Raw genomic sequence first — 20,012 nt, forward strand, 5'->3', positions numbered from 1 at the left:
TCTGCAGATTAGTATAGTGAGATAGTTCTTTCTCGTTAGAGGTCCTCAGCTAATCGATTACGTTGTATCTTCGTAAACGAGGTTTTGTTCAATAAATCTTAATTTTCTAAAGTTTTGAAGATTCTTGATCTATCAGCCTCACAATATCAGTATACAATTACCTTGCGGTTTGGCTTTAGTTCCAATAACCGCGAACGAGAAATCATCGGTATTCAATGAATTCGTAAATTTATTGAACTGTTCCTGAAGTATATTATAGCTTTCAAGAAGTGAAGTTAATGCTTGATCTTTAGATTTGCAGAGTTTTTCCATTTGCAAAATGAACACAATCGAAAACGCTGCTGATGAAAGTGAGTTATACAATATATTAATTGGAATATAGTCTGCCATGTCCTCCAAAGACTTTTTCGAATTGTTATTATTTAATACAAAATAAGCATTGATGGATAGAACTGCTGCCAAATAAATGTTTATCCATACAATTTTCACTTTCTCTAGCCATTCTTTACAGAACGTAAAATCCTTTTGAAAGTTCGACTCTTTCATGTTCGAGTTCAATATATGTGATAAATATGATAAATTTGCTAACGCCATAAATTCTGAAACTTTATACTTGATCATGAAAGTTAGATTTTGGCAGTCTGACATTCTCACAGTAAGCTGCACAATATTTAAGATGTGCCAGATGGTTACAGCAACTGATAAAATGTTTCGAATGGTTAAAATTGAAAGACGACTTCCACAAATTTGTGATCCATTTAGTGTAAATAGTTCTAGAAAAGTGATTTCTTCATTTTTTAATACGTTCCGATATTCAGAGGAATTACTGTAAAAGGCAAATATTATTATACGTTAGGAGTTTGAGGTACGTTTTGAAAAGTAAATGTCGTCTTTATTAAGCAAAGTGTGGCTCAAAGGTAACTGAATCAAATATGCTAAGCTTCAGTACTTTCGAATTGTATACCTTGATCGTATTAACTTGTCATTCGCACTCTTATAGATTCTCAAGCTTTCCATTATATGCATTGTAGCGACAATGATTAGAGCAAGAATAAATAAAAGCGACAGTATTGCATAAGAAACTCTTGTCTTTTCTTCGTTCATTGATGGTCCGGTTACGTTTCCTCCTGTTATATCAGTGATGTAAGCCTGCTGATAGCGACCCAGAAAGATTACAAGTAATATGAAATTTACCATTTCCATTATAGTAGGAGTATTACGTATCAAGCAACAGATACCGTTACAAAATTCTATTTTAAGCATGTTGCTAAAACCAAACATTTACGATCCATCTACAGTATGATATAGTATATTTGTAATAAGTTCTCGAGCAAATGTAGAGACAACGTATTAGCAAAGAATAGAACTTTACTACGAATTATAAGTGCGAACTAATAAAGTATGACAGCAACGCTCATATATATAGTCTATCATGGAATATTCTAGAACTTATTAGTACTTATTTATTTATTATAATATACATGGACTGAATATTCTAGAAAGTTCTATATGTATACGAGGTTCAAATATGTGCGCATCTAAGACTGACCCTTACGAAGTCACTCTACTAATACTATGACAATAACCCCTTCATACTTACATATTCTCTATTTCCTAGCATTTGTCATATGGCATTACCATACTTGTAAAATAGGAATTCGTACGATAACGACTAAATTTTATTTGAAAAAGAAACAAAGCTAATATTACCATCAGCTATTTAGGAGAAAGTTTTACGAAGGCACGAAAGAAAGGTTAAAACTGGTCAATGGTACAACACTATGATCAACTTGGAAGTTGATCCCAACCCTATTCATCAAGAAGCTGATCAAGGCCCAAATTTTGACCCAAAAATATGCCGTAGAGACTGTCTTCATTCCAAGAATCTCCCTGTTTCACTTCCTGTTATTCAGACAGAATACTGTACAGTTCACCCAACTCGTTACTAAAGCTACCGTACCGTGCGTACAGAGCGATGTATTGTACATTGTACAGTACCGTACAGTATACCGTAAGACTTGGCGCCAAAATGGGTCATTTCAAAAACAGTACTGTACACTTCACTGTACTGTACAGTACAGTGTACAATAGTATACCTAATTTCAGCTAGCTATTCCTTGGTAATTTTTTTTAGACAAACCTAACTAACTTATGTAGTAAGTAAAGTTTACAAGAAGTTATAGTTATTTTATTACATTATAGCGTCTTTTCTTTTGTATTATGGAATAAGACTGAATGAGTTGCGGATATTTCTAAAAATAAAAATTAGATTCATTTAGCTGTAAGTTGTACTGAAAACCTAGTAATCCTATCAACTAGATGGAAGAAAGATAGAGCTGATGGTGAAATCTATCGGTTTTTATATTAGCCACGCAATCATATATTTAATCCCTTTGCTGCACTCTAGTATTACGATGATAGTTCAAATTAATTAAACTTCAAGTATACAATATTTGCCAAAATGATATTTTCTATGCAGTTTTATTTAATAACTTCATTTTTACTGATTTTAGCTTTACACAAGGAATTCCATTTAATAGCTTTGCCAAATGTACATCATAGTCACGATTTAATGCGCAATTAATTAATCGACGATCCTCGGCTTACAGTAAACTATGAAACTGCCCGTCCTAGTTTAAACTTCAAACCAAACGCATTCTTAACATTTGAGATGAAATAATGTAAATATTCGTTTATCTGAGGCTTAGAATTTACCGTGATGTCACAAAAAGTGTACGATAATAAAGCTCCATCGTACATCAGGTACAGAAATATTGCTTTTTAAATAGACAATTTTATCGGCGGAATATTTGACGATGAGTGTACGATAGTAAGGCTCCATAGTAAATCAGGTATACTGTAAAGTAAGATGCCGAAGAAGAAAAGTAAGGAAGACTCGTTGTGCAAACTATAAACACGCATGTATTGTATGTACTGTAGGTATCATATATTATAGCTGAATCATATTCATGCTATATTGTATAATACTAGTACAAACTACCGTCGCTTTGCTGAAAGTTTACGATAATGTACTCATTTGATAATAATTAACAGATAGTATTACCATTCGACATCATACAGTATATATCCCGGTAACAGCCAGGCACTACTATATCCACAGCTATGCTTGCAGAATACTACTTTTCAATAATGCATTCACGGATGAAATGCTATGAAATGCTATACTAAGATTGGTTAATGGAACAAAGCACATTATGATAACGAATGTACGGTGATGGATATACCAAGTTAAGATTAGCAGGTACTGTACAATGTCTTTAGTACTGTGGTCAATTCTATACCAATCATTTTAAAGTGTCTAAGGATCGCTTGCGTATGCAAGCAAAGATTGCTTTGTCGATAACAACCGTTATAAGACAATGTAACAATCAAAATCTGACTTACGGTAACCTTTCGCTCCCTTTACCCGAAAGTTTAATCTCTCCTACTTTAAACTGGACTATGATCTTTACTTTATCCATTTTCATTGACATCTTCTGTTTCTTCTATAAATTCGAAAACAGCACGTAGGTAAGCTTACAAGGTATGTTAATAACTATGCTATAATGTTAAGGAAAAATTAATAGAATAGTTACCCATAATAATCGAAAACGATGCAGTGTTGACAAGTTAAAGGCGTTATTGCTGTCCTAACTATAACGTTCCATGTCAAAATTTAACGTGAATGAACTGATACGGCTCAAAATGATACAATGTTATATTGTATAAGAATTTAATTGACAATACCTATAAGATATAGACATTGCATAGCATTATCATAACGATGAACGTAATAGCTCGTTACGCTACTTAAAATACTGTGCAGCGCCACTGTGATTAGGGTAGAATGATATTAATTCTGTAATTATTTTAATCTTGTTCTTTAAAAATGACAGGAATGGATGCCGTGATATTAAAGGTGAATTTAGTATCTTTGAATTATTTGTACCTAGCTACTGAATAAGACGAGTAAATGGAAACTTGGTATCTGCTATCAATTTTATAGGCCTAGTAATAACTGTAGCCATCGGTTTATATCTTATTGGCGTACACTGGTATTGGGCACCTATAGGGAATGACCAGGAATACATACACCTGTTAAGAATGAATGATTCTGAAATTTTCGGACTGTTGTTTGTATCTTGTTTACTTGGTATTCAAACCAAATTCCATCAAGATTAGCTAATTATTTAAAAGTTGTAATGATGCTTTATTTGGTGCTATCTCTAAGTGTTATGACTCAAATTGAAGTGGATCGTTTATCGTAAACCGAGATAGTTTTAATAGCAGAAGGGCTTTTAAAATTTGTGCTAGCGTGAAAGTTTACTTAAATGAATTGGAAGCGATTTATGAGTCACAGGAACAGGTTCTTCTAGAATATCGGAAATATTTAAATAAAATTCAGAAACAATTTCAGACATTTAAGACTTCAACAATCAACGAAGAATCTATATGGATGAAAGAGATTGAAATCCCATCGCCTGAAGATATGGAAAGCATTGCGGAGATATTTAAGATTTCTATTAGTCCCAGTGATTTAGTAGAAAACTGTCCTCAGTCTGAAAGTGAGAATATCAAAATTAAGATTATGTATGATGCAATAAAGGACTATGACTGGAGCTATGTGAAGTTGCTAGTATTCTTTGAAGAAGGAGATTTTCCTCCCAGCCCGACAAGAGAAGCGTATTTAGATAAGTATGCACGGTTAAAATTTTTCTATGTAGTGAAAGTACATGTAAGCAAGCAGCTGCAAGTTTGGCTTCGAATTTGGAAGAAGAATTTAAATGTAATAAATTTAACTTTGTACAATTTCTAAGAAGTAATACCAGGAATTTAAAAGATATATTTACCCTACCGCAGTGATTCTATATACTGTCTTTCTCTATATTCTCATGATAATACGTGAAAGAGCATTACCAGAGGTAAATTGGACAATTTTTCTACAGGTCTTGGTCGAATATGGATATATATTCTTAGGTCTAAGACTAATAATTAATTATTGGAAGAGTCATATCGAATCGGATACGACGCTGAAGTTTAACAAAATGTACGTTCAGAAAATTAAACGTAGGGTGAAGAAAATTAAAAGGAGCAGATTCTTTTAAAAATCATATTGGCAAGAATTTGTATCTGGTACAATTTGGAAATCGGTTCAGAAAATATGTTAGTTATGGCATCTCTATCTGCTGAAATGCTTTAACACATTAGCGCGTTATTGTGTTATTTTGCTATTTTTGATTTTATTATTGCCGTCAAGGTGTTTCAGTGACTTAAAATTTGGGAAGTTTTTCAACAAAATACCAGTATTATGGAGTGAACGTTAACTTTTAGAATTTTCCTTCAAGTTTTTTAATTGTAATCATCCTAGCTTAGAATTTGTATCTTGATAAGTATTCTAGCTGTAAATATATGCTTCATTTAGTTGATTTTATAAGGGTAGATTTTACTTAATATCTTAGTATATTGTAAACCCGAATGTTTTATTCGGGTTAGAATTTTAAGATGGTCCGTAGCATAATTTTCGTTAAGAATCAAATAAGGTGAGTTTGTAATTCAAGTGATATATTTAGTCAATAGAATATATGTATGCTAATTTTGATCATTAATTACAGTAGAAGTTAATGCTACTATGTAATTTCATACAGTACTAGTGCAAACTTCCGTCGCTTTGCTAACGGTTTACGATAATGTGCTCATTTAACAGATAGTACTACCATTTGATATACCTATCAGAGGTTCAGTAACTATTTACCGTTTACTGTACTGTACAGTACGTAAGTACAGTACTTTTGTACAGCATACAGTACAGTACAGAGTACTGTACAGTACTTTAACTTAACAGTACTGTTACTACAAACTCCCGTCGCTTTGCTGACGGTTTACGATAATGTGCTCATTTGTTAATAATTGACTGATAGTATTACCATTTGATAGACCTGTTAGTGTTGTTAAATTATAAATCTAAAAAACTAATCATTAGCCTTGCACTTGAAAACGTCTTTTCTCCTTTATTGTCAGTCTCCGTCTGTTATTATATCATCCCTGGCGCGTACCGATACGGTCCGCAAACAAGTGTACAGTATACTGTAAAAATGTATAATTTTAAGTTAAACTATACTTATATTAATTTAATAGTTTTCGGGATAGATGTGTTGAAACTTGTTTTACTAATACGTGTATAATGCGTTATTCTGGACGTATTATGAACGTATTACATAAGCAATTGTTGAAATTATATTAACCAATAGAAGCATGAGCGCCCTATACCAGCTTTTCGAAAATTTTGAATCGTATAAGGCTTGAGCGAGGGTAACGTTCAGTGCAAGACTCCTATAAATATGACAAAGAACCACATGCACCACTTTCATAATAGTCAAGAGTTTACTGCAAGCTTACCCTTGCCTAACCTAGAACTTCAAAAATAGAGAGCTTCTATAACACGTTCGCTCTTACAATCTTCTATGCTGATGAATGGGCAAAAGGTATGCAATAATTACGATTATTAGTAAAGAAATTCAGCGAAAAGAGGATACGAGTTGCAATATAAAGCAGTAAGGCACTTTCTATTGTATCATTAATACGGCGCATATAACTATAGTTGAGGTTTCAGAGACCAAGTCCCGATACTCTCATCAAAATACATCAGAAATTAGTAATTATAGTTTAGACATAACTATATCCGTATTGAAAAAGTTTATAAATAAAGCAAATGCTTGCAATTTTACTGACTGTAGCTGTATTTGTAGGTATTAGTAACCTTATTAATCTTTCCAACTGCTTTCGAAATACTACAGTATTTATAAGTTGTGTATCTTTAAAGGTCGTAAATAAAATTACCACAAATTCTTTCTATGAGAGTGTTATCACTATACGTGGACCTTTTGGTATTATAAGACTCAGCTCCTTGTACGAGGTAGGCCAGTCCATACCTGCATTAGTTTTACTCTGCTACTCACGCTAGGTGAGTATTTCAATTTATAAAAGTTTCTGGCTTTCATGCTCTACCTTTGCCTTTGAATAACAATTTTGGAGAATCATAAAAATCTAGTATTATTTATCTTTATCCTCTTGACTGATAATCATTAAGGTGGAACATCTGCAGAATGCAGAATATCGGAATGTTAGCACTCTATGACGCAGCTAACGGTAACTGGTAGTATATATTGCAGTTTTAAATTTGAAATATAACTTAAGAAAAGTCTATGATCTATTATCTAAGTAAACCCTTATTACTTGAATTCTATACGTTGAAACTCTGAAATCATAAGCAATAACATACAGTAGATCACATCTATAAAAAAATAGATGAATCGTATATTAAGACTATAAGATTATAAAAGTGGCTAGAGAATGTCTAATTGCATCTAGCTATTCCCTGGCAGTTGTTATACGCACCTAACTTATGTAGTAAGTAAAATTTACAAGAAGTTGTAGTTCTTGTTTTATTTTTGAGAAGACATTTTATTACATTATTCCCTTTTCTTTAGTATAAAGGAATAAGACTGAATGAGTTGCGAATATTGCTAAAAGTAAAAGTTAGATTCATTTAACTGTAAGTTATACTGCAAAACCTAGTAATCCTAGCAACTGGATGGAGGGAAGATAGAGTTGATGACAAAATCTATCGATATTCAGATTAGTACTTCAGATTAATTGTACTTCAAGTATACAATATTGCCAAAATGGTATTTTCTATGCAGTTTTATTTAATAACTTCATTTCAACTAATTTTAGTTTTATGCAAGGAATCCCATTTAACAGCTTTGCCAGTGGTTATCATAACCACAATTTAGTGCGTATACATTCAAATTTTCATGTAATTTTGGCGAAGCAGTACCTTGCAGTACCAAAATGACGGCAAATTGTTGTAGATAAAACATCATTGTCGATATCAATTTCCTAGATACTAGATATGATGAGAATTAAAAACACAGTAAATCCTACGGATATAAATTAATCGTGATCAGATTAAGAGAAGAAATACTTAAGATTACAGCATGAAATGATTCTCTTTAATACATGTATCAATAAACATTTACAATTCGGTGATAAACCGTATAAGGATAACAAAAATGAAAATGAGACATCTATTAGCTAATCTTCTCCGTCGGGGTGTAGAAATGGCGTAATATCAGACACTTTGGTTATTTCGGAAGCGTTAAAAGTTTCTGAACACATCGGACATGGAATCTCATCCTCAATAATTCTGTTATCAAGTCGATAAAGTTAATATGTTGACGATTTCAATACCCTAAAGAGATTATTAGTAAATTCTATCATAAAAATAGATAATCACTTACGATTTAAAATCTTCATATAGAGCAGGAAAATTACACTTTGGACAATTAGTCCATTCATCGACAGTCATATGGCGTCCCTAATCAATCCGGTAAATAATCAGTTAATCAAAGAACAACAGCAAAATCACAATTATTTGTCTATTAAATTCGTAGTATACCACAAATAAAGCGCAGTCAGATCATTGAGTGATATTATGGCAGTTAACTTAAATATTGGCTCTATTTTTTGATAAAAGCCTACCGTAACTATGCAATATGGGATAGTATTTTTACAGTCAGGACAATCAAGTTGTGTTTGAGGTAGCTCATATTTGCAGAAAGGACAGGGTTGTTGAGTTTCTTCTACTTCAGACTTATCTGGTTTTCTATATCGAATTATAAACAAAATGATCTTCTTTACTTTATTTTCATTTAATTACTTAGCAATCGCTAATATTTCAATTTCGTTTGCAAAACTTTTTAATTGAAAATAACCTGACGATTTGTTCTATTTTCTTTTTATACTTTAAATCTATTTTATTACGATATTCTGGGCGAACCAGCATAGCCGCATAGCCGAATGCAGAATTTTTTAATCCAGATCGATGGCATTCGATAATAGTAGAGGTCAAGATTGGTACAACATCTAGGGAGGTAAAAAATATTAAATTCTTAATTTTTATCCAGTAGGAATAACGTAACGTTAATCGTTGATATACAATCATATTTCGTTGTATTATACTAGTAATATTACTACTTACGTGATCCAAATTTACTAATATTATTTGCTACTCTAATTAGCATTCTGGCTGCTTTCACATGATCGCCCCGTTTTACATGCATCTATATCAACATGGTGGAGAAAGCATTAGTTTAAGGTTACCATCTCATAACACATGAATCAGACTAGATCATACCTTGACTAATATATAACTATGTAAAATCATAAGATTCTGAGACATTTCCGAAGGTATCTTAATTTTTTGCTTGCGTAATTCTGTGATCAATAAAAATGAAGAATTATATTTGCTTTAAACTTAAGAACTCGCACAACTTTTACTTCGCTGAAACAGGATTTAATTTCACGTAATGATTATCCGAAATATAAGTAAGTATGTCAACTTTTTACTTTGTACCTTGACACATGCTAAATAGCAGATCATGAGCAACTCTGTAATTGCCTGAAATTGATAAAAAATATTTAAAGCCTTATTTATATTTACTTATATACGGTACAATAACAATTTAATGGAGTAAAAATATTCATTTAAGGCTCTTACCTTGGGTTTGTTCTTCTCTAGCAATAATAATTGCTGTTCTAGCAGCTTCACGATACTGGCGAAGAGCCATATATAATCGAAACAAATAGGTGGCATCCTGTGGTTCAAAATCAAAGACGATTACAATAAGATTCAATTTGCATCTTTAAGTTTTGGAGGAGTTCTTTAATTATGAAAGTTTTTTAGCTTCAAAATCCATACTCAGCAATTATAGATTCAATAGCATGCAAATATTTTACGACTTTGCGACTAAAACTTGCTAAAATATTATTACTTTAGGTACACCATCTACTTCGCCCATTAGGTAATCAATTAATTGATGAGTTAATGCTTCATCTTGAGCGCGACCAACCTAACGGTTATAGAAGCAAAAATTACCACGTTGTATTTTATGGGCAGTTTTTCAATTCTTGAAATTGTACTACGCGATATACATACAGTTTCAATTGCCATGTCAATGCTTTTATTTCCTTCGCCAGGTGGTTGAGTACGCAAAAAGTACTTCAATGCCTACTCAATGTACAAATATTCTAGTATTTATAGACGTTTAAATGAATTCTATTCATTAGCGATACGAAATCGCTTGAGTAGCGGAATATTTGGTTAAGTTTTACCTTGACATATTTTGTGGCCTTCAAGAAGAATTTACCAGCTAAGAAATAATATTTTCTATTTTCAAAATATAGAGCTATGCTCTCGTATTCTTCGCTACTAGCATCGTCTCCTGCAATTAGAGAAGCATCGCGAGATGTAATTTATACTCATATTCTAAACAGTTATTTGCGATATATCCGTGAATAAATATCGACGCATTAGAGACATATACTGTAGACCATAGCTCATGATGCACTGCTAATAAATTCTTAACATTTTATATTCGATACTAAGCAAAATATTGTACCTATTATTTCGGCATATAGTTCCATTTGATCATGCGTCTATAATAGAGAGTTATGAAATAATATTTATTAAACTATTGCTCTAAAATTAGTTAAACGAATTTGCCGTACCGTTGCTAGTTGGAAAGCTTCGTTTGTACACTTGGACATAATAAGAAATTGAATTGCTGAAGCAAAATCTCCAAGTTTTTGAAAAAATCTGTAATATTGAAATGCATATAGTAATAGTTAGACAACAATCGAGAGCAAAATATTATTAAACAAATCTCTACGAATATAAAACTTTACCCATAAGATATACAGTAGTTATAAAATTACGGTATCTTGCAGATTAAATACTAGCACTGAGTGATGTAGCCATATCAATGATCTTTTTCTTTAATAACCAGCTAATTAGTGTTATAATAGGATACTCACAATGCTACCATTTTAGCACCTTCGACAGAATGAGTCTCTCGGACTATCCTAACTGCTTCTTCTGGCTTCTGTAAATGCTCTAAATTGATTCTATAATATCATTTTAAGAGCAGATCATATTTCAGTCAGGTATTGTACGAGTTATTCTATATCATACGATTAGTTCCAGTAAATATTAAATTCGGTATATTAGTTTGCCTACCTGATAACGCTATCAAAGTCTTTGGCATTTTCATAAGCGCGAACTGCATCGCTATATTTACCATCAGCTTCCTTGGCCTTAGCATACTGAGCATGGATTTTAAGAGAAGAAACTTCAGGAAGTAATTCTCCCACTTTAGCCCTGTTATATTAAAATTATGCAATGAAAGAAAGTATCTCCTGAAATGCTAAAGCTTCCAAAGAACAATATTTTTTAAATATCCTGCTATTATACTAACCAGTTCTTGGTTCTAATATAGATGGTAGCAGCTTTATCGAAGTATTGGCCTTTCTCATATAAAGCTGCAGCCTCAGGAAATTGCTAATGTGTTGAAAAGAGAGTTAGAGATTTTCAGTTTATTACGTACGAAAGAGAAAATATTTAGAAATCTTATCTGCAGCTATACTAACTTTCATTCCTTCTAGCACAGTTGCGCATTCTCGACATAATTGACGATTTCCTGATTTTGCAGCTATACCAACGCCCCTACATTTCAACAAAGATCGATTTACTATTAGTCTACGTCTTCCTGTACTATCTTACTAAATAAGATTATATTAGGCATAAAAAATAATTTTACCTTCGGATATCTCCTACACGGATAGCCATTCTTGCTACACCAGCAGTACAAATAGCATTATCTTCACTTTTCTAGTTAGGTTAAGTAATTGGAAACTCACGTTTAATTAATTCCTAGACACACGCTTCGAGTAAATTTTGATTTTGGCCGCTAACCTCATTATCGTTTGTTAATCCGTTCTCGTAGTTAACTAGTGCATTCGGATAATCGCCCCTGAAATTATATAAGGAAATTTTTACAATCAAATTTACCGATAGACGGCAAAGTGATATCGTTATGGTTTGATTTTTAACATGAAATTTTCTGACATATATTTGAACGAATGATATTACATGAATTCTAATTGTTGCGCGTATTCCTTGGATATGTAAGCGACTTCTTCCTGCGAAAAGTTTTTGGCCAATTGCAATGCCTGATCCCAGTGATGTAAATCACATCGCATCTATGAATCAAATTATACTCTAAGAATGGCTATCGAAGTATTGATCGTATATTACGATAAATTTAAGTAATATTTAGTTATTTTAAACCTCTAAAGCCACTTTGGGATTATTTGATGTTAAAAAGAGATCCTATAGTTTAGTTAAATGGCTTCATAAGTGATAATCATTATAGAAGTTTTATTATTGATATTGTATGTAAAGTTTCAACCCCGGCAAAGACATCAATATTCTTTAAAAATTAGCTTACTTGGGCAAGATTATATTCTTCTAAGAATAGTGCCATGTGCCCAGCGAGTAAATATTTATTCTCAACATTCTATTTATTATTACGTGAGAATATAAAGCAAATTACATTTGTGAGGGTAAAAAAGATTTGATTCATAAATTAAATAAGGGCTTACTTTTACACTCTCTAACGACAGGACCATCCCAACATCTTTCAGATGACGATAGACACGTACAGCTAGAGTGAAGAAACGTTGATACAGTAATAGTAAAGATCGGCATTAATAGAGATCATAAAGCTTTCGATTTCGGTATGGTGCAGTGAATTCTAGAATAGCACTGCAGATGTACCTTCCTCAATTTCTAAATTCTGAAGCGCTGCTTTACCAATTTCTATCCAGAACTGTTTCTGACTTAGCTGGGTAGCAATATTCCAAGCATCTTTGAAACTATATATTCAATGCTTGGTCGTCAAGTTTAGCTCAATCTAAATTCTATCGAGCTAAAAGTCGAATGGACTTACCGTCTAAGAGAGAGGCATTGGGTAAGGGCAATTCTTAACTAACATAACGAGTTAAAAATTAGCGTTAAAACTAATCTTCTACTAGTTACAATAAACAACAAAATGAAGCTATATCAACATACTTCTTCTTCCACTAGTTCATCCAATCTACTGAATCGGCTATGGGTAGTCAAAACCACCCTGGCTGTCTGTAGGTTTTAAATAAATATCGATTAAAAATGAATGAAATAAACAATGAGTAATCGTTCTAAAAAATGTACCTTGCCATTCTGTGTTTGGCATATTACTTCCCCATCATACAAAAGAAATGGCACCTGATTGAATGGTAGCTTGGTTTTGCCAATTAATTTACATTCAGGGCCTATCATAGTTTTATTTAAAGCCAATTACAATTTAGACGATTTAAAAGTCTAAATTGAGTTTATAAAACATAAAGAGCTTGCTTTAAATGTTTAATTGGCAAATCTTACCAAAGATACTGTCGCTCCAATAAATATAAGTATACACGTTTTGATCGTCGTAGGTGCAAAACACTCCCTAAGTACAGCCATTTCAAATTAGATTTATTATTGTAAGCTTCTGCAACCGTTGGTAGAATAGTAAAAAGTTCAGAATAATAAATATTACTTTATCGCTGGGCCAGCTTTCCCAGAGTACGCCTTTAACGGTTGGAGAGAAATCTGGGATATCGACTGTTGCGTCATTGATCTGTAATGATTTAATATTAATAGAGTAAGAAAAATGATAAATCGAAAATAAAATATGACTCAAAATATATAATATAACTAAATCATATTCATTCTCACCGGATTATAAATAAAGCCATCATTCTTATCATCAATATAAATAAGTATGGTTTCTGATGGATTACAGCAAACTTTGCGTATGCCTATTAATAAATAAAGCAAAGAAAGTCTAGTATACGATTTGAATACTCAGTTTTTAGTCTATTCTATTCTAATATTACCGATTCCATGGCGATATTCGTTAACAAATTTCCAATCTTCGATATAAAAGTATTGAATATTACCAGCCTAAAGGTGAAGTTAGAAATAATTTGATATTATATGCAGAAATTACTAGGTCATATTGGTTGCAGATAACGAGATGATTTTAAAAATCTACTGTGATTGGATTATGAACCGAAATTCTTAATAATTTAACAATACAAGAGGCTGATTCGTTTTGCTATCTATGAAAGAAATTACTTAGACTTGTAAGTTAGAATCATGTCTACTAATTAACGACAGAACAAGGTAATCTCATTAAATTGCTTAACAAATTGTTAATATTTTATCGTTGAAAAACTATCTGGACACTTTAATTTAAAGTGAAGACTGAAATAGCCCTAGCAATTATGTTAATAACAGTATGACATGAAATTGAGACGTTTGATTACGGGATCAGATTAATAGTCAAAGTAATAAATACCAGATATAATTATATGCTATATTGAATTAACGTAATTAATGCTGCAGCAGTTTATTATAGCTGATAGGTTCTAAAATATTTAAAATTGATTACAGAACGAAAAGTCTAATAGACAGCTGAAATGGGTTGTTATCTACTTACATCACTGCCATAGATAAGAAAATTTTTTGTTAAATCATAGCATGTGATGACAGTTTTATCATCTTCCTCAGGGAAAAGTTTAGTCTCTCGGTCATGCCCTAAACCACTTTCATCTGTTTCAATCTGTTTCGACATTGGTAAAGGTATTTTAGAGGGTTATTTATGTAGCAATTTTAATTACTGATTACAGTAATTCAAAAATTGTTTAGCTATTACATTACCAAATGTAGTTGAATTTTGTTTTTAAGCATGGCAGCAGCATAATCAGAATTAAGGCGAATAGTACTGACTGTACCCAAATAATCTTTCTCATTAAGTTTTTGGGGACCAGACTCTTCGAAATAGTAAAACCAGACTCGATTATTCATACCAACAGCTAAATGGTATGGACCTAAGGCTATAAAGGAAGGCTCGACTTCAATATCGATTTTTAAAGAGTTTTCTTCCTGTAAATTATCATAATTATAGAGAATTGACGTTATTGAAAATAGATGAATTTGGGCATGTATACCCATAATTCCATTGAAACAAGTAGGACTATCATATACATATCGAACGATAATTATAGATTACCTCATGAAAATTAGGTAGCACTGTTACTTCTAATAGCGATGTTAAATAAGCTAGACGCATCTCATAACCACAGCCAAGTACCGGAAGTCTTGTTAGGTGAACATGAACATTACCTGAAATTGCGAAATTATATTTACAGTTATTTTCTCACTTTGACTAAATTATTTAGCATTGTTATCATAAATCTCGGTAGACCCTTTTGTGTAGCTATGGCAAGCAATTGGCCATCATCGGTCCATTCTAATTTCATCAAGTTATCTAGAAGAATAAAAGTGATAAGCTTTTACGTAAATAGTGCGGCGAGATAATTAATTATATTATGGTGTTCCGTTTTATATTATTTATGAAACTCAAAAATACCCTTAGTAGAAATATTTTACCTTTTTCATCTTCAAGAGAAATGACTCCGTAAATTTCCTTCAAGTCAGATATATCGTGAATTTTAACACTATGTAGAAAGATAAAGATCGGTAGAATAATTGAGACGCATGTCTTTTAGAAATTTGTAAATGTAATAAAATTTAACTTGTTTTAATGTGGTTGTGATCATTGAAGTCAGAAAACTAGCATTAATTTTCACCTGGAATCACCGCATGAGGCTGCTTTACCAAGAGAAAATGAGATACTAACTGAGCCAAGATAATCTTTAAAATCTCGGGTTTGAAATAATTCCTTCAATATCAGGAGAATCATTTTAATTGTTCTACATTGAAATTTAATTTATTGAACTTTTCATCTCTAAATCTCAAACTATTTGAAAACCTGTCCAATTTCCTTCATATGGGTAGAAATAACCACAAGGTAGCCATTTGAGAACCCAATCATAATGTAGCCATCACCATACCTTTTAGAGTTATATAGATATTGTTAAAGATATTAACTACAGTAAAAGCCCGAATATTAGCAGACTTACCATCGATAGGAGACAATGTTTCCGTATCTCGGCTTTAAATGCAAATATAGATACAAGAGTCACAAGGATTAATTTTAGAGCAAGTAATAGTATTCACTTCCACTTTAAATTATAAGCTATTGTTATACCTGAAAAGCCAACTCAATGGGATTATCTGGATCATCAATATTGAACAGAAATAGTGTCTTTTTAGCAATGATGACACTAACCTGTTTGATAGTAAAAAATCATACGATAGGTAATAATTAGAACCAGCCACATGTGATTATGTGAGGATGTTAACATTAAAGTTTGTTACCGTAGTTTCCTCGGTGTTACTTTTCCTTTCATCTGTTTTCATTGTCGAAAATTGTATATTTGATGGCTCCCCTCGAATTGCAGGCTGACATAAACAAAATTAGGATTGCATGATAAGCTTTGGATTGCTCATCAACCTTGGTAGTAATTTAGGTTATAGATTACCTGTCGAATTGTATCTCCGTCAACATTGCTGATAGTGATAGTCTTATCTTCGGAGCCTAGGGCGATAAGATTCTGAAAACGAAATAGTTAGTCTTAATTGTTAAATCTTAATTCATAGCTAACATTATCATGCTACAATATATCTCAGTTCATAGTATGTAGTGATTGATTACATTTGAATTCCAAGCACCACATGTAATCTTTTTAGAATGCTTTCCCAGGATTGGAATTTTCCTAGAGAAAGACATGCAATCATCATTACAGAATATCCTATGCTAGTTCGTTAGTTGGTATCATAATGTTGTATGCTACAACTTTAAGAACCTTGATGTTTGATGATTATAAATTAATAAATTGCCCTTATTAGTTCCAATAGCTAGGGAATCCGCTACGGAAGACCAGGAAACAAAAGTTAATGAGTCCCTAAAGTAGTAATTGACAGAATATTTTATTGCACTTGCAAGGCAGATAGCTAGCTTTAAAATTAAAATAGTATCTAGTATTCAACATGTGCTATATAATTGTAGCAATAAAGTGTCAACAATATCGTTTAGCAAATCTGATAGCACATTTTTTTTACACGATATTTTTACCAGTTTAGTAGCAATTTACCGACACAGTGCAAGCTTTTACTATAAAGCTGTTTATAGTTGAAATATCGCTACTAGTATGGATAAATAAATTGTGCTCAGAAATGAATTGATAAATGATTTATAGAATCATTTATAACACTTTGTTGGATCTTGGCTGTGTTAATATTCAATTCAAAGTTTGTAAACTAACGAAATTAGAAATAAATTGTGCCTTTCGGTAGATTGTAATCAATCGATGAGAAAAATTTGAAACTTACTTTAAACCGCTGTCAACTTTACTGATTTTACGCGAATTTGCATCCCATAAGAAAATAACTCCTACAATTGATGAGAAAAGAAATATTCTAATTTACATCTCTACATTAATAAAGGGTTATTCGTGTTTTTCTATTCTCCCCGTATAATCCAAATATATCATTGTGACCATAATATCCGAACAAAATAATTTAATAAGTCTCAATCACTTTAATACGACATCATGTCTATGTATGTAGTATATTAAAGTTGAAATAGTGAAGCTAATCAGCGATTAGTTTTATATTGATCACGTTCATAACGTAAACGAGCTAGTAGATCAAATAGGTGTCGTTGGAATAAATCGCTGAAGATAGTGTCGATAGACATGATTATTTCTCACCTCTAACAGTGTTATGATTATCCTCTCTTATTTACTCAGAAAATCACTTAAAAGATAATCCATGGTCACTTCGTAACATAAAATAATATTCTTACCCGATTTATCTTGTATGATAGCCAAATTATCGCCATCTTTATCCCACGATATACCAGCACAAGCACTACAATAATAACATTGGTTCATGATCAACTCAATCGGAGGTTAAATCAATAATCATTGACGAGATAGACATGGGTTGGCAATGGATAAAATCGCTCACTAACCCGGGTAAACTGACTTCTTCTTTCACTTCTCCATGACGATCATAAATATCAACAGAATGGACTGTTGTGCTAAATAAATAAGAAACAGAACTTAGTAGTCATCCATAAAGTTCTCCATTATGACGGATTGATCCTCGACAAATTTATTCGTCTTCTACTCTTCATAAACATTTTCAATACTGATGACAGAATATTTGTAATTCTCAATGACAGGCGATCAAGTTAATATAGGTAACTATTCCCATTGGCTTATCAATAAACCAATACTGTGATAATTCGCTGATCAAGCGCCAACATCGTTACGAAATCGACATGGAACCATCGATGAGCAAGCTTACTGAAGGTTTTCATTCATCGATTGTATACAAGCGCCTCAAAGTGAAGATTAGTATAGACTTACTTGCACGTTGCTAGGTAATTTCCCTGTTGAGGTTGCCATGCAATTTTAGTAGTACCACTGGCCGTTTGGCTTTTCGAACTTAAGGTAAAGACTTTCTAAAATAGCATCAACAAGACGAAGAAGACATAGTCAGCCACTAGCGATCAACATCGATCGCCTTGGCAATAAAACATTCAAACTATTCCCATCCAATTTCATGCGATTGCCTCTATATCTCTCTCACCTTCATTTTGTTTCTCCTTCCTCTCGTCGCTATCTCTAGTCAAGTCCGTTATAACGGTCCAGCAGCCAATGAAATGGCGAGAAGTTCATTAGCGTTTTGTTTTTGTTAGTCGGAATGTTTCCATCGTGGAATAGAGTGCATACTACTGTAGCTGCAGTGAAAAGTACTGTAACCCCGAGACCAGTAGACTCACTTCAACGCCAGTCCTAACCCTATATAGTGGTATATAAAATTTGGACAGACTTATTTCCTCTATGCAATTGAAGTCATAGTGAAAGGTGATCACCAGCAGTAAGCAGTTATTCTTCTTTGCGTTAAGCGGTGTTCCAAACAGTACATAGCTTAATGGAATAATGACTCTCTAAGGACTGTTTCTTGAACTCAACTTGGAGACGAGCCCAAACAGAACTATCAGGGCACGACGTCGGTTGCCTTGATTGAGACTATATCCTAGTAATACTATTGCATGGAGTCCGATGACAAGGATGATATAGCAAGACGAAAAGAAAGCAAATTAATGCGTCTAAAAATTAGCACCGATCGAATCCTCTTTAATACAGTATTAGCATTGCATCGATGTTCTGGACAGCTGACAGTCGATCTACGCAAGCGCTTCAGACCATTACTCGACTTGAGTATGGCACCGGCCAATCCGAGGAAGCCACTGTACGGACAGACAAACGGAATGAAGGATGATTGCTTCTACTGGGTAAAACTTTCAGCTAATAGGAATGGGCACGAAATGAGAATGGAATCGAGTGCAAAACTAGTCGAGACTTCTTGCTATGAGTTTACTTACTGTATGTACTCCATGTATTGCTTGTGAAGAGGATTGTGGGTCGATGTTGCCTCTGTGCTCTGCTAGTACAGTCGCTATTAAATACGACTAGACTAGGCAGCTAAAAGTCGATAGAGATTGCTTGCTTTATCGGTTTCGATTCATCACCATAACAACAGTAGGATTGAAGAGAATGCAATCCACCGCAACAACTTTCATTTTAGCTCAGATGAACTTATTCTTGATTTAGAGCCTGTGGATATCCCTAATACTTATAGCGATTTGTAATGAGGTTTTAATTTTTCGTAAGATTTTGAATATTCTAGTTTAACTCTGACCTTACATGAAGCGATAGGGAATACCGATTCTTGTACAATAGAATTAGTTACGGTATACGCGGCTATATCGCGCTACTCAGGATAATGACTTTGATGTTAGAAATTCTATCTCGTATAGGCATGAAGTAGACAGTACAATAGCTTGATAAAGTACCGCTGGCTTGTCTTTATTGCTCTGATCTAGACTACTATAGGGATGATTCTATACAATGATAGTGTAATACCTCGATCAATTAGGGTATACATTTTACTGAGGCGCTCCTACGACTTACTAGGGCAGCGATATAACATCATCAGATCACAAGTGATAAGTATGAATGTTACGGATATCGCTGTTGCTCTGGAAAATTTCTAAGTGGATGTTTGGGCAACCATTTGAATATTTTAGTTTCCTATGATTATTTGTATATTA

The 20,012-nt window shown here is 32.9% G+C and overlaps 3 protein-coding genes across 3 annotated transcripts in view; 1 reads left to right on the forward strand and 2 right to left on the reverse strand.

Annotated features, from left to right (window-relative positions):
- The window catches only part of TRIADDRAFT_61560 (uncharacterized protein), a gene marked incomplete at both ends in the record, with an annotated part of 2,093 nt that extends 830 nt beyond the window's left edge, over positions 1-1,263 (reverse strand). Inside the window, 2 exons of the mRNA XM_002117532.1 lie at positions 162-826; positions 965-1,263. Coding sequence (XP_002117568.1) covers positions 162-826; positions 965-1,263 — 964 coding nt within the window. The remainder of the gene's footprint in view (positions 1-161; positions 827-964) is intronic.
- A 1,962-nt stretch (positions 1,264-3,225) lies between these two features.
- Positions 3,226-4,863, forward strand: TRIADDRAFT_61561 (uncharacterized protein; the record flags this gene model as incomplete). Its single annotated transcript, XM_002117483.1, has 4 exons — positions 3,226-3,262; positions 4,007-4,055; positions 4,252-4,695; positions 4,725-4,863. 4 exons carry the CDS (start codon positions 3,226-3,228, stop codon positions 4,861-4,863), a joined length of 669 nt encoding a protein of 222 aa, XP_002117519.1.
- A 3,231-nt stretch (positions 4,864-8,094) lies between these two features.
- Positions 8,095-18,356, reverse strand: TRIADDRAFT_32674 (uncharacterized protein; the record flags this gene model as incomplete). Its single annotated transcript, XM_002117533.1, has 48 exons — positions 8,095-8,206; positions 8,301-8,377; positions 8,542-8,665; positions 8,775-8,925; positions 9,041-9,122; positions 9,197-9,276; positions 9,416-9,460; positions 9,560-9,656; positions 9,834-9,911; positions 9,998-10,069; positions 10,174-10,283; positions 10,461-10,497; positions 10,570-10,657; positions 10,876-10,965; positions 11,078-11,218; positions 11,316-11,398; positions 11,488-11,563; positions 11,658-11,728; positions 11,813-11,870; positions 11,990-12,099; positions 12,188-12,229; positions 12,348-12,416; positions 12,502-12,563; positions 12,677-12,774; positions 12,849-12,886; positions 12,971-13,036; positions 13,109-13,209; positions 13,319-13,385; positions 13,476-13,556; positions 13,655-13,737; positions 13,816-13,882; positions 14,421-14,543; positions 14,642-14,866; positions 14,994-15,106; positions 15,189-15,251; positions 15,374-15,441; positions 15,574-15,665; positions 15,756-15,837; positions 15,907-15,938; positions 16,035-16,115; positions 16,205-16,288; positions 16,369-16,440; positions 16,542-16,602; positions 16,693-16,791; positions 17,219-17,279; positions 17,694-17,758; positions 17,862-17,930; positions 18,268-18,356. Coding segments are annotated over 48 exons (4,035 nt in total), but the record flags the coding sequence as incomplete, so codon positions are not given.
- Between the last annotated feature and the right edge of the window lie 1,656 nt (positions 18,357-20,012).

This window comes from Trichoplax adhaerens, genomic scaffold, assembly GCF_000150275.1.
Source record: "Trichoplax adhaerens TRIADscaffold_25 genomic scaffold, whole genome shotgun sequence".
NCBI lineage: Eukaryota > Metazoa > Placozoa > Uniplacotomia > Trichoplacea > Trichoplacidae > Trichoplax > Trichoplax adhaerens.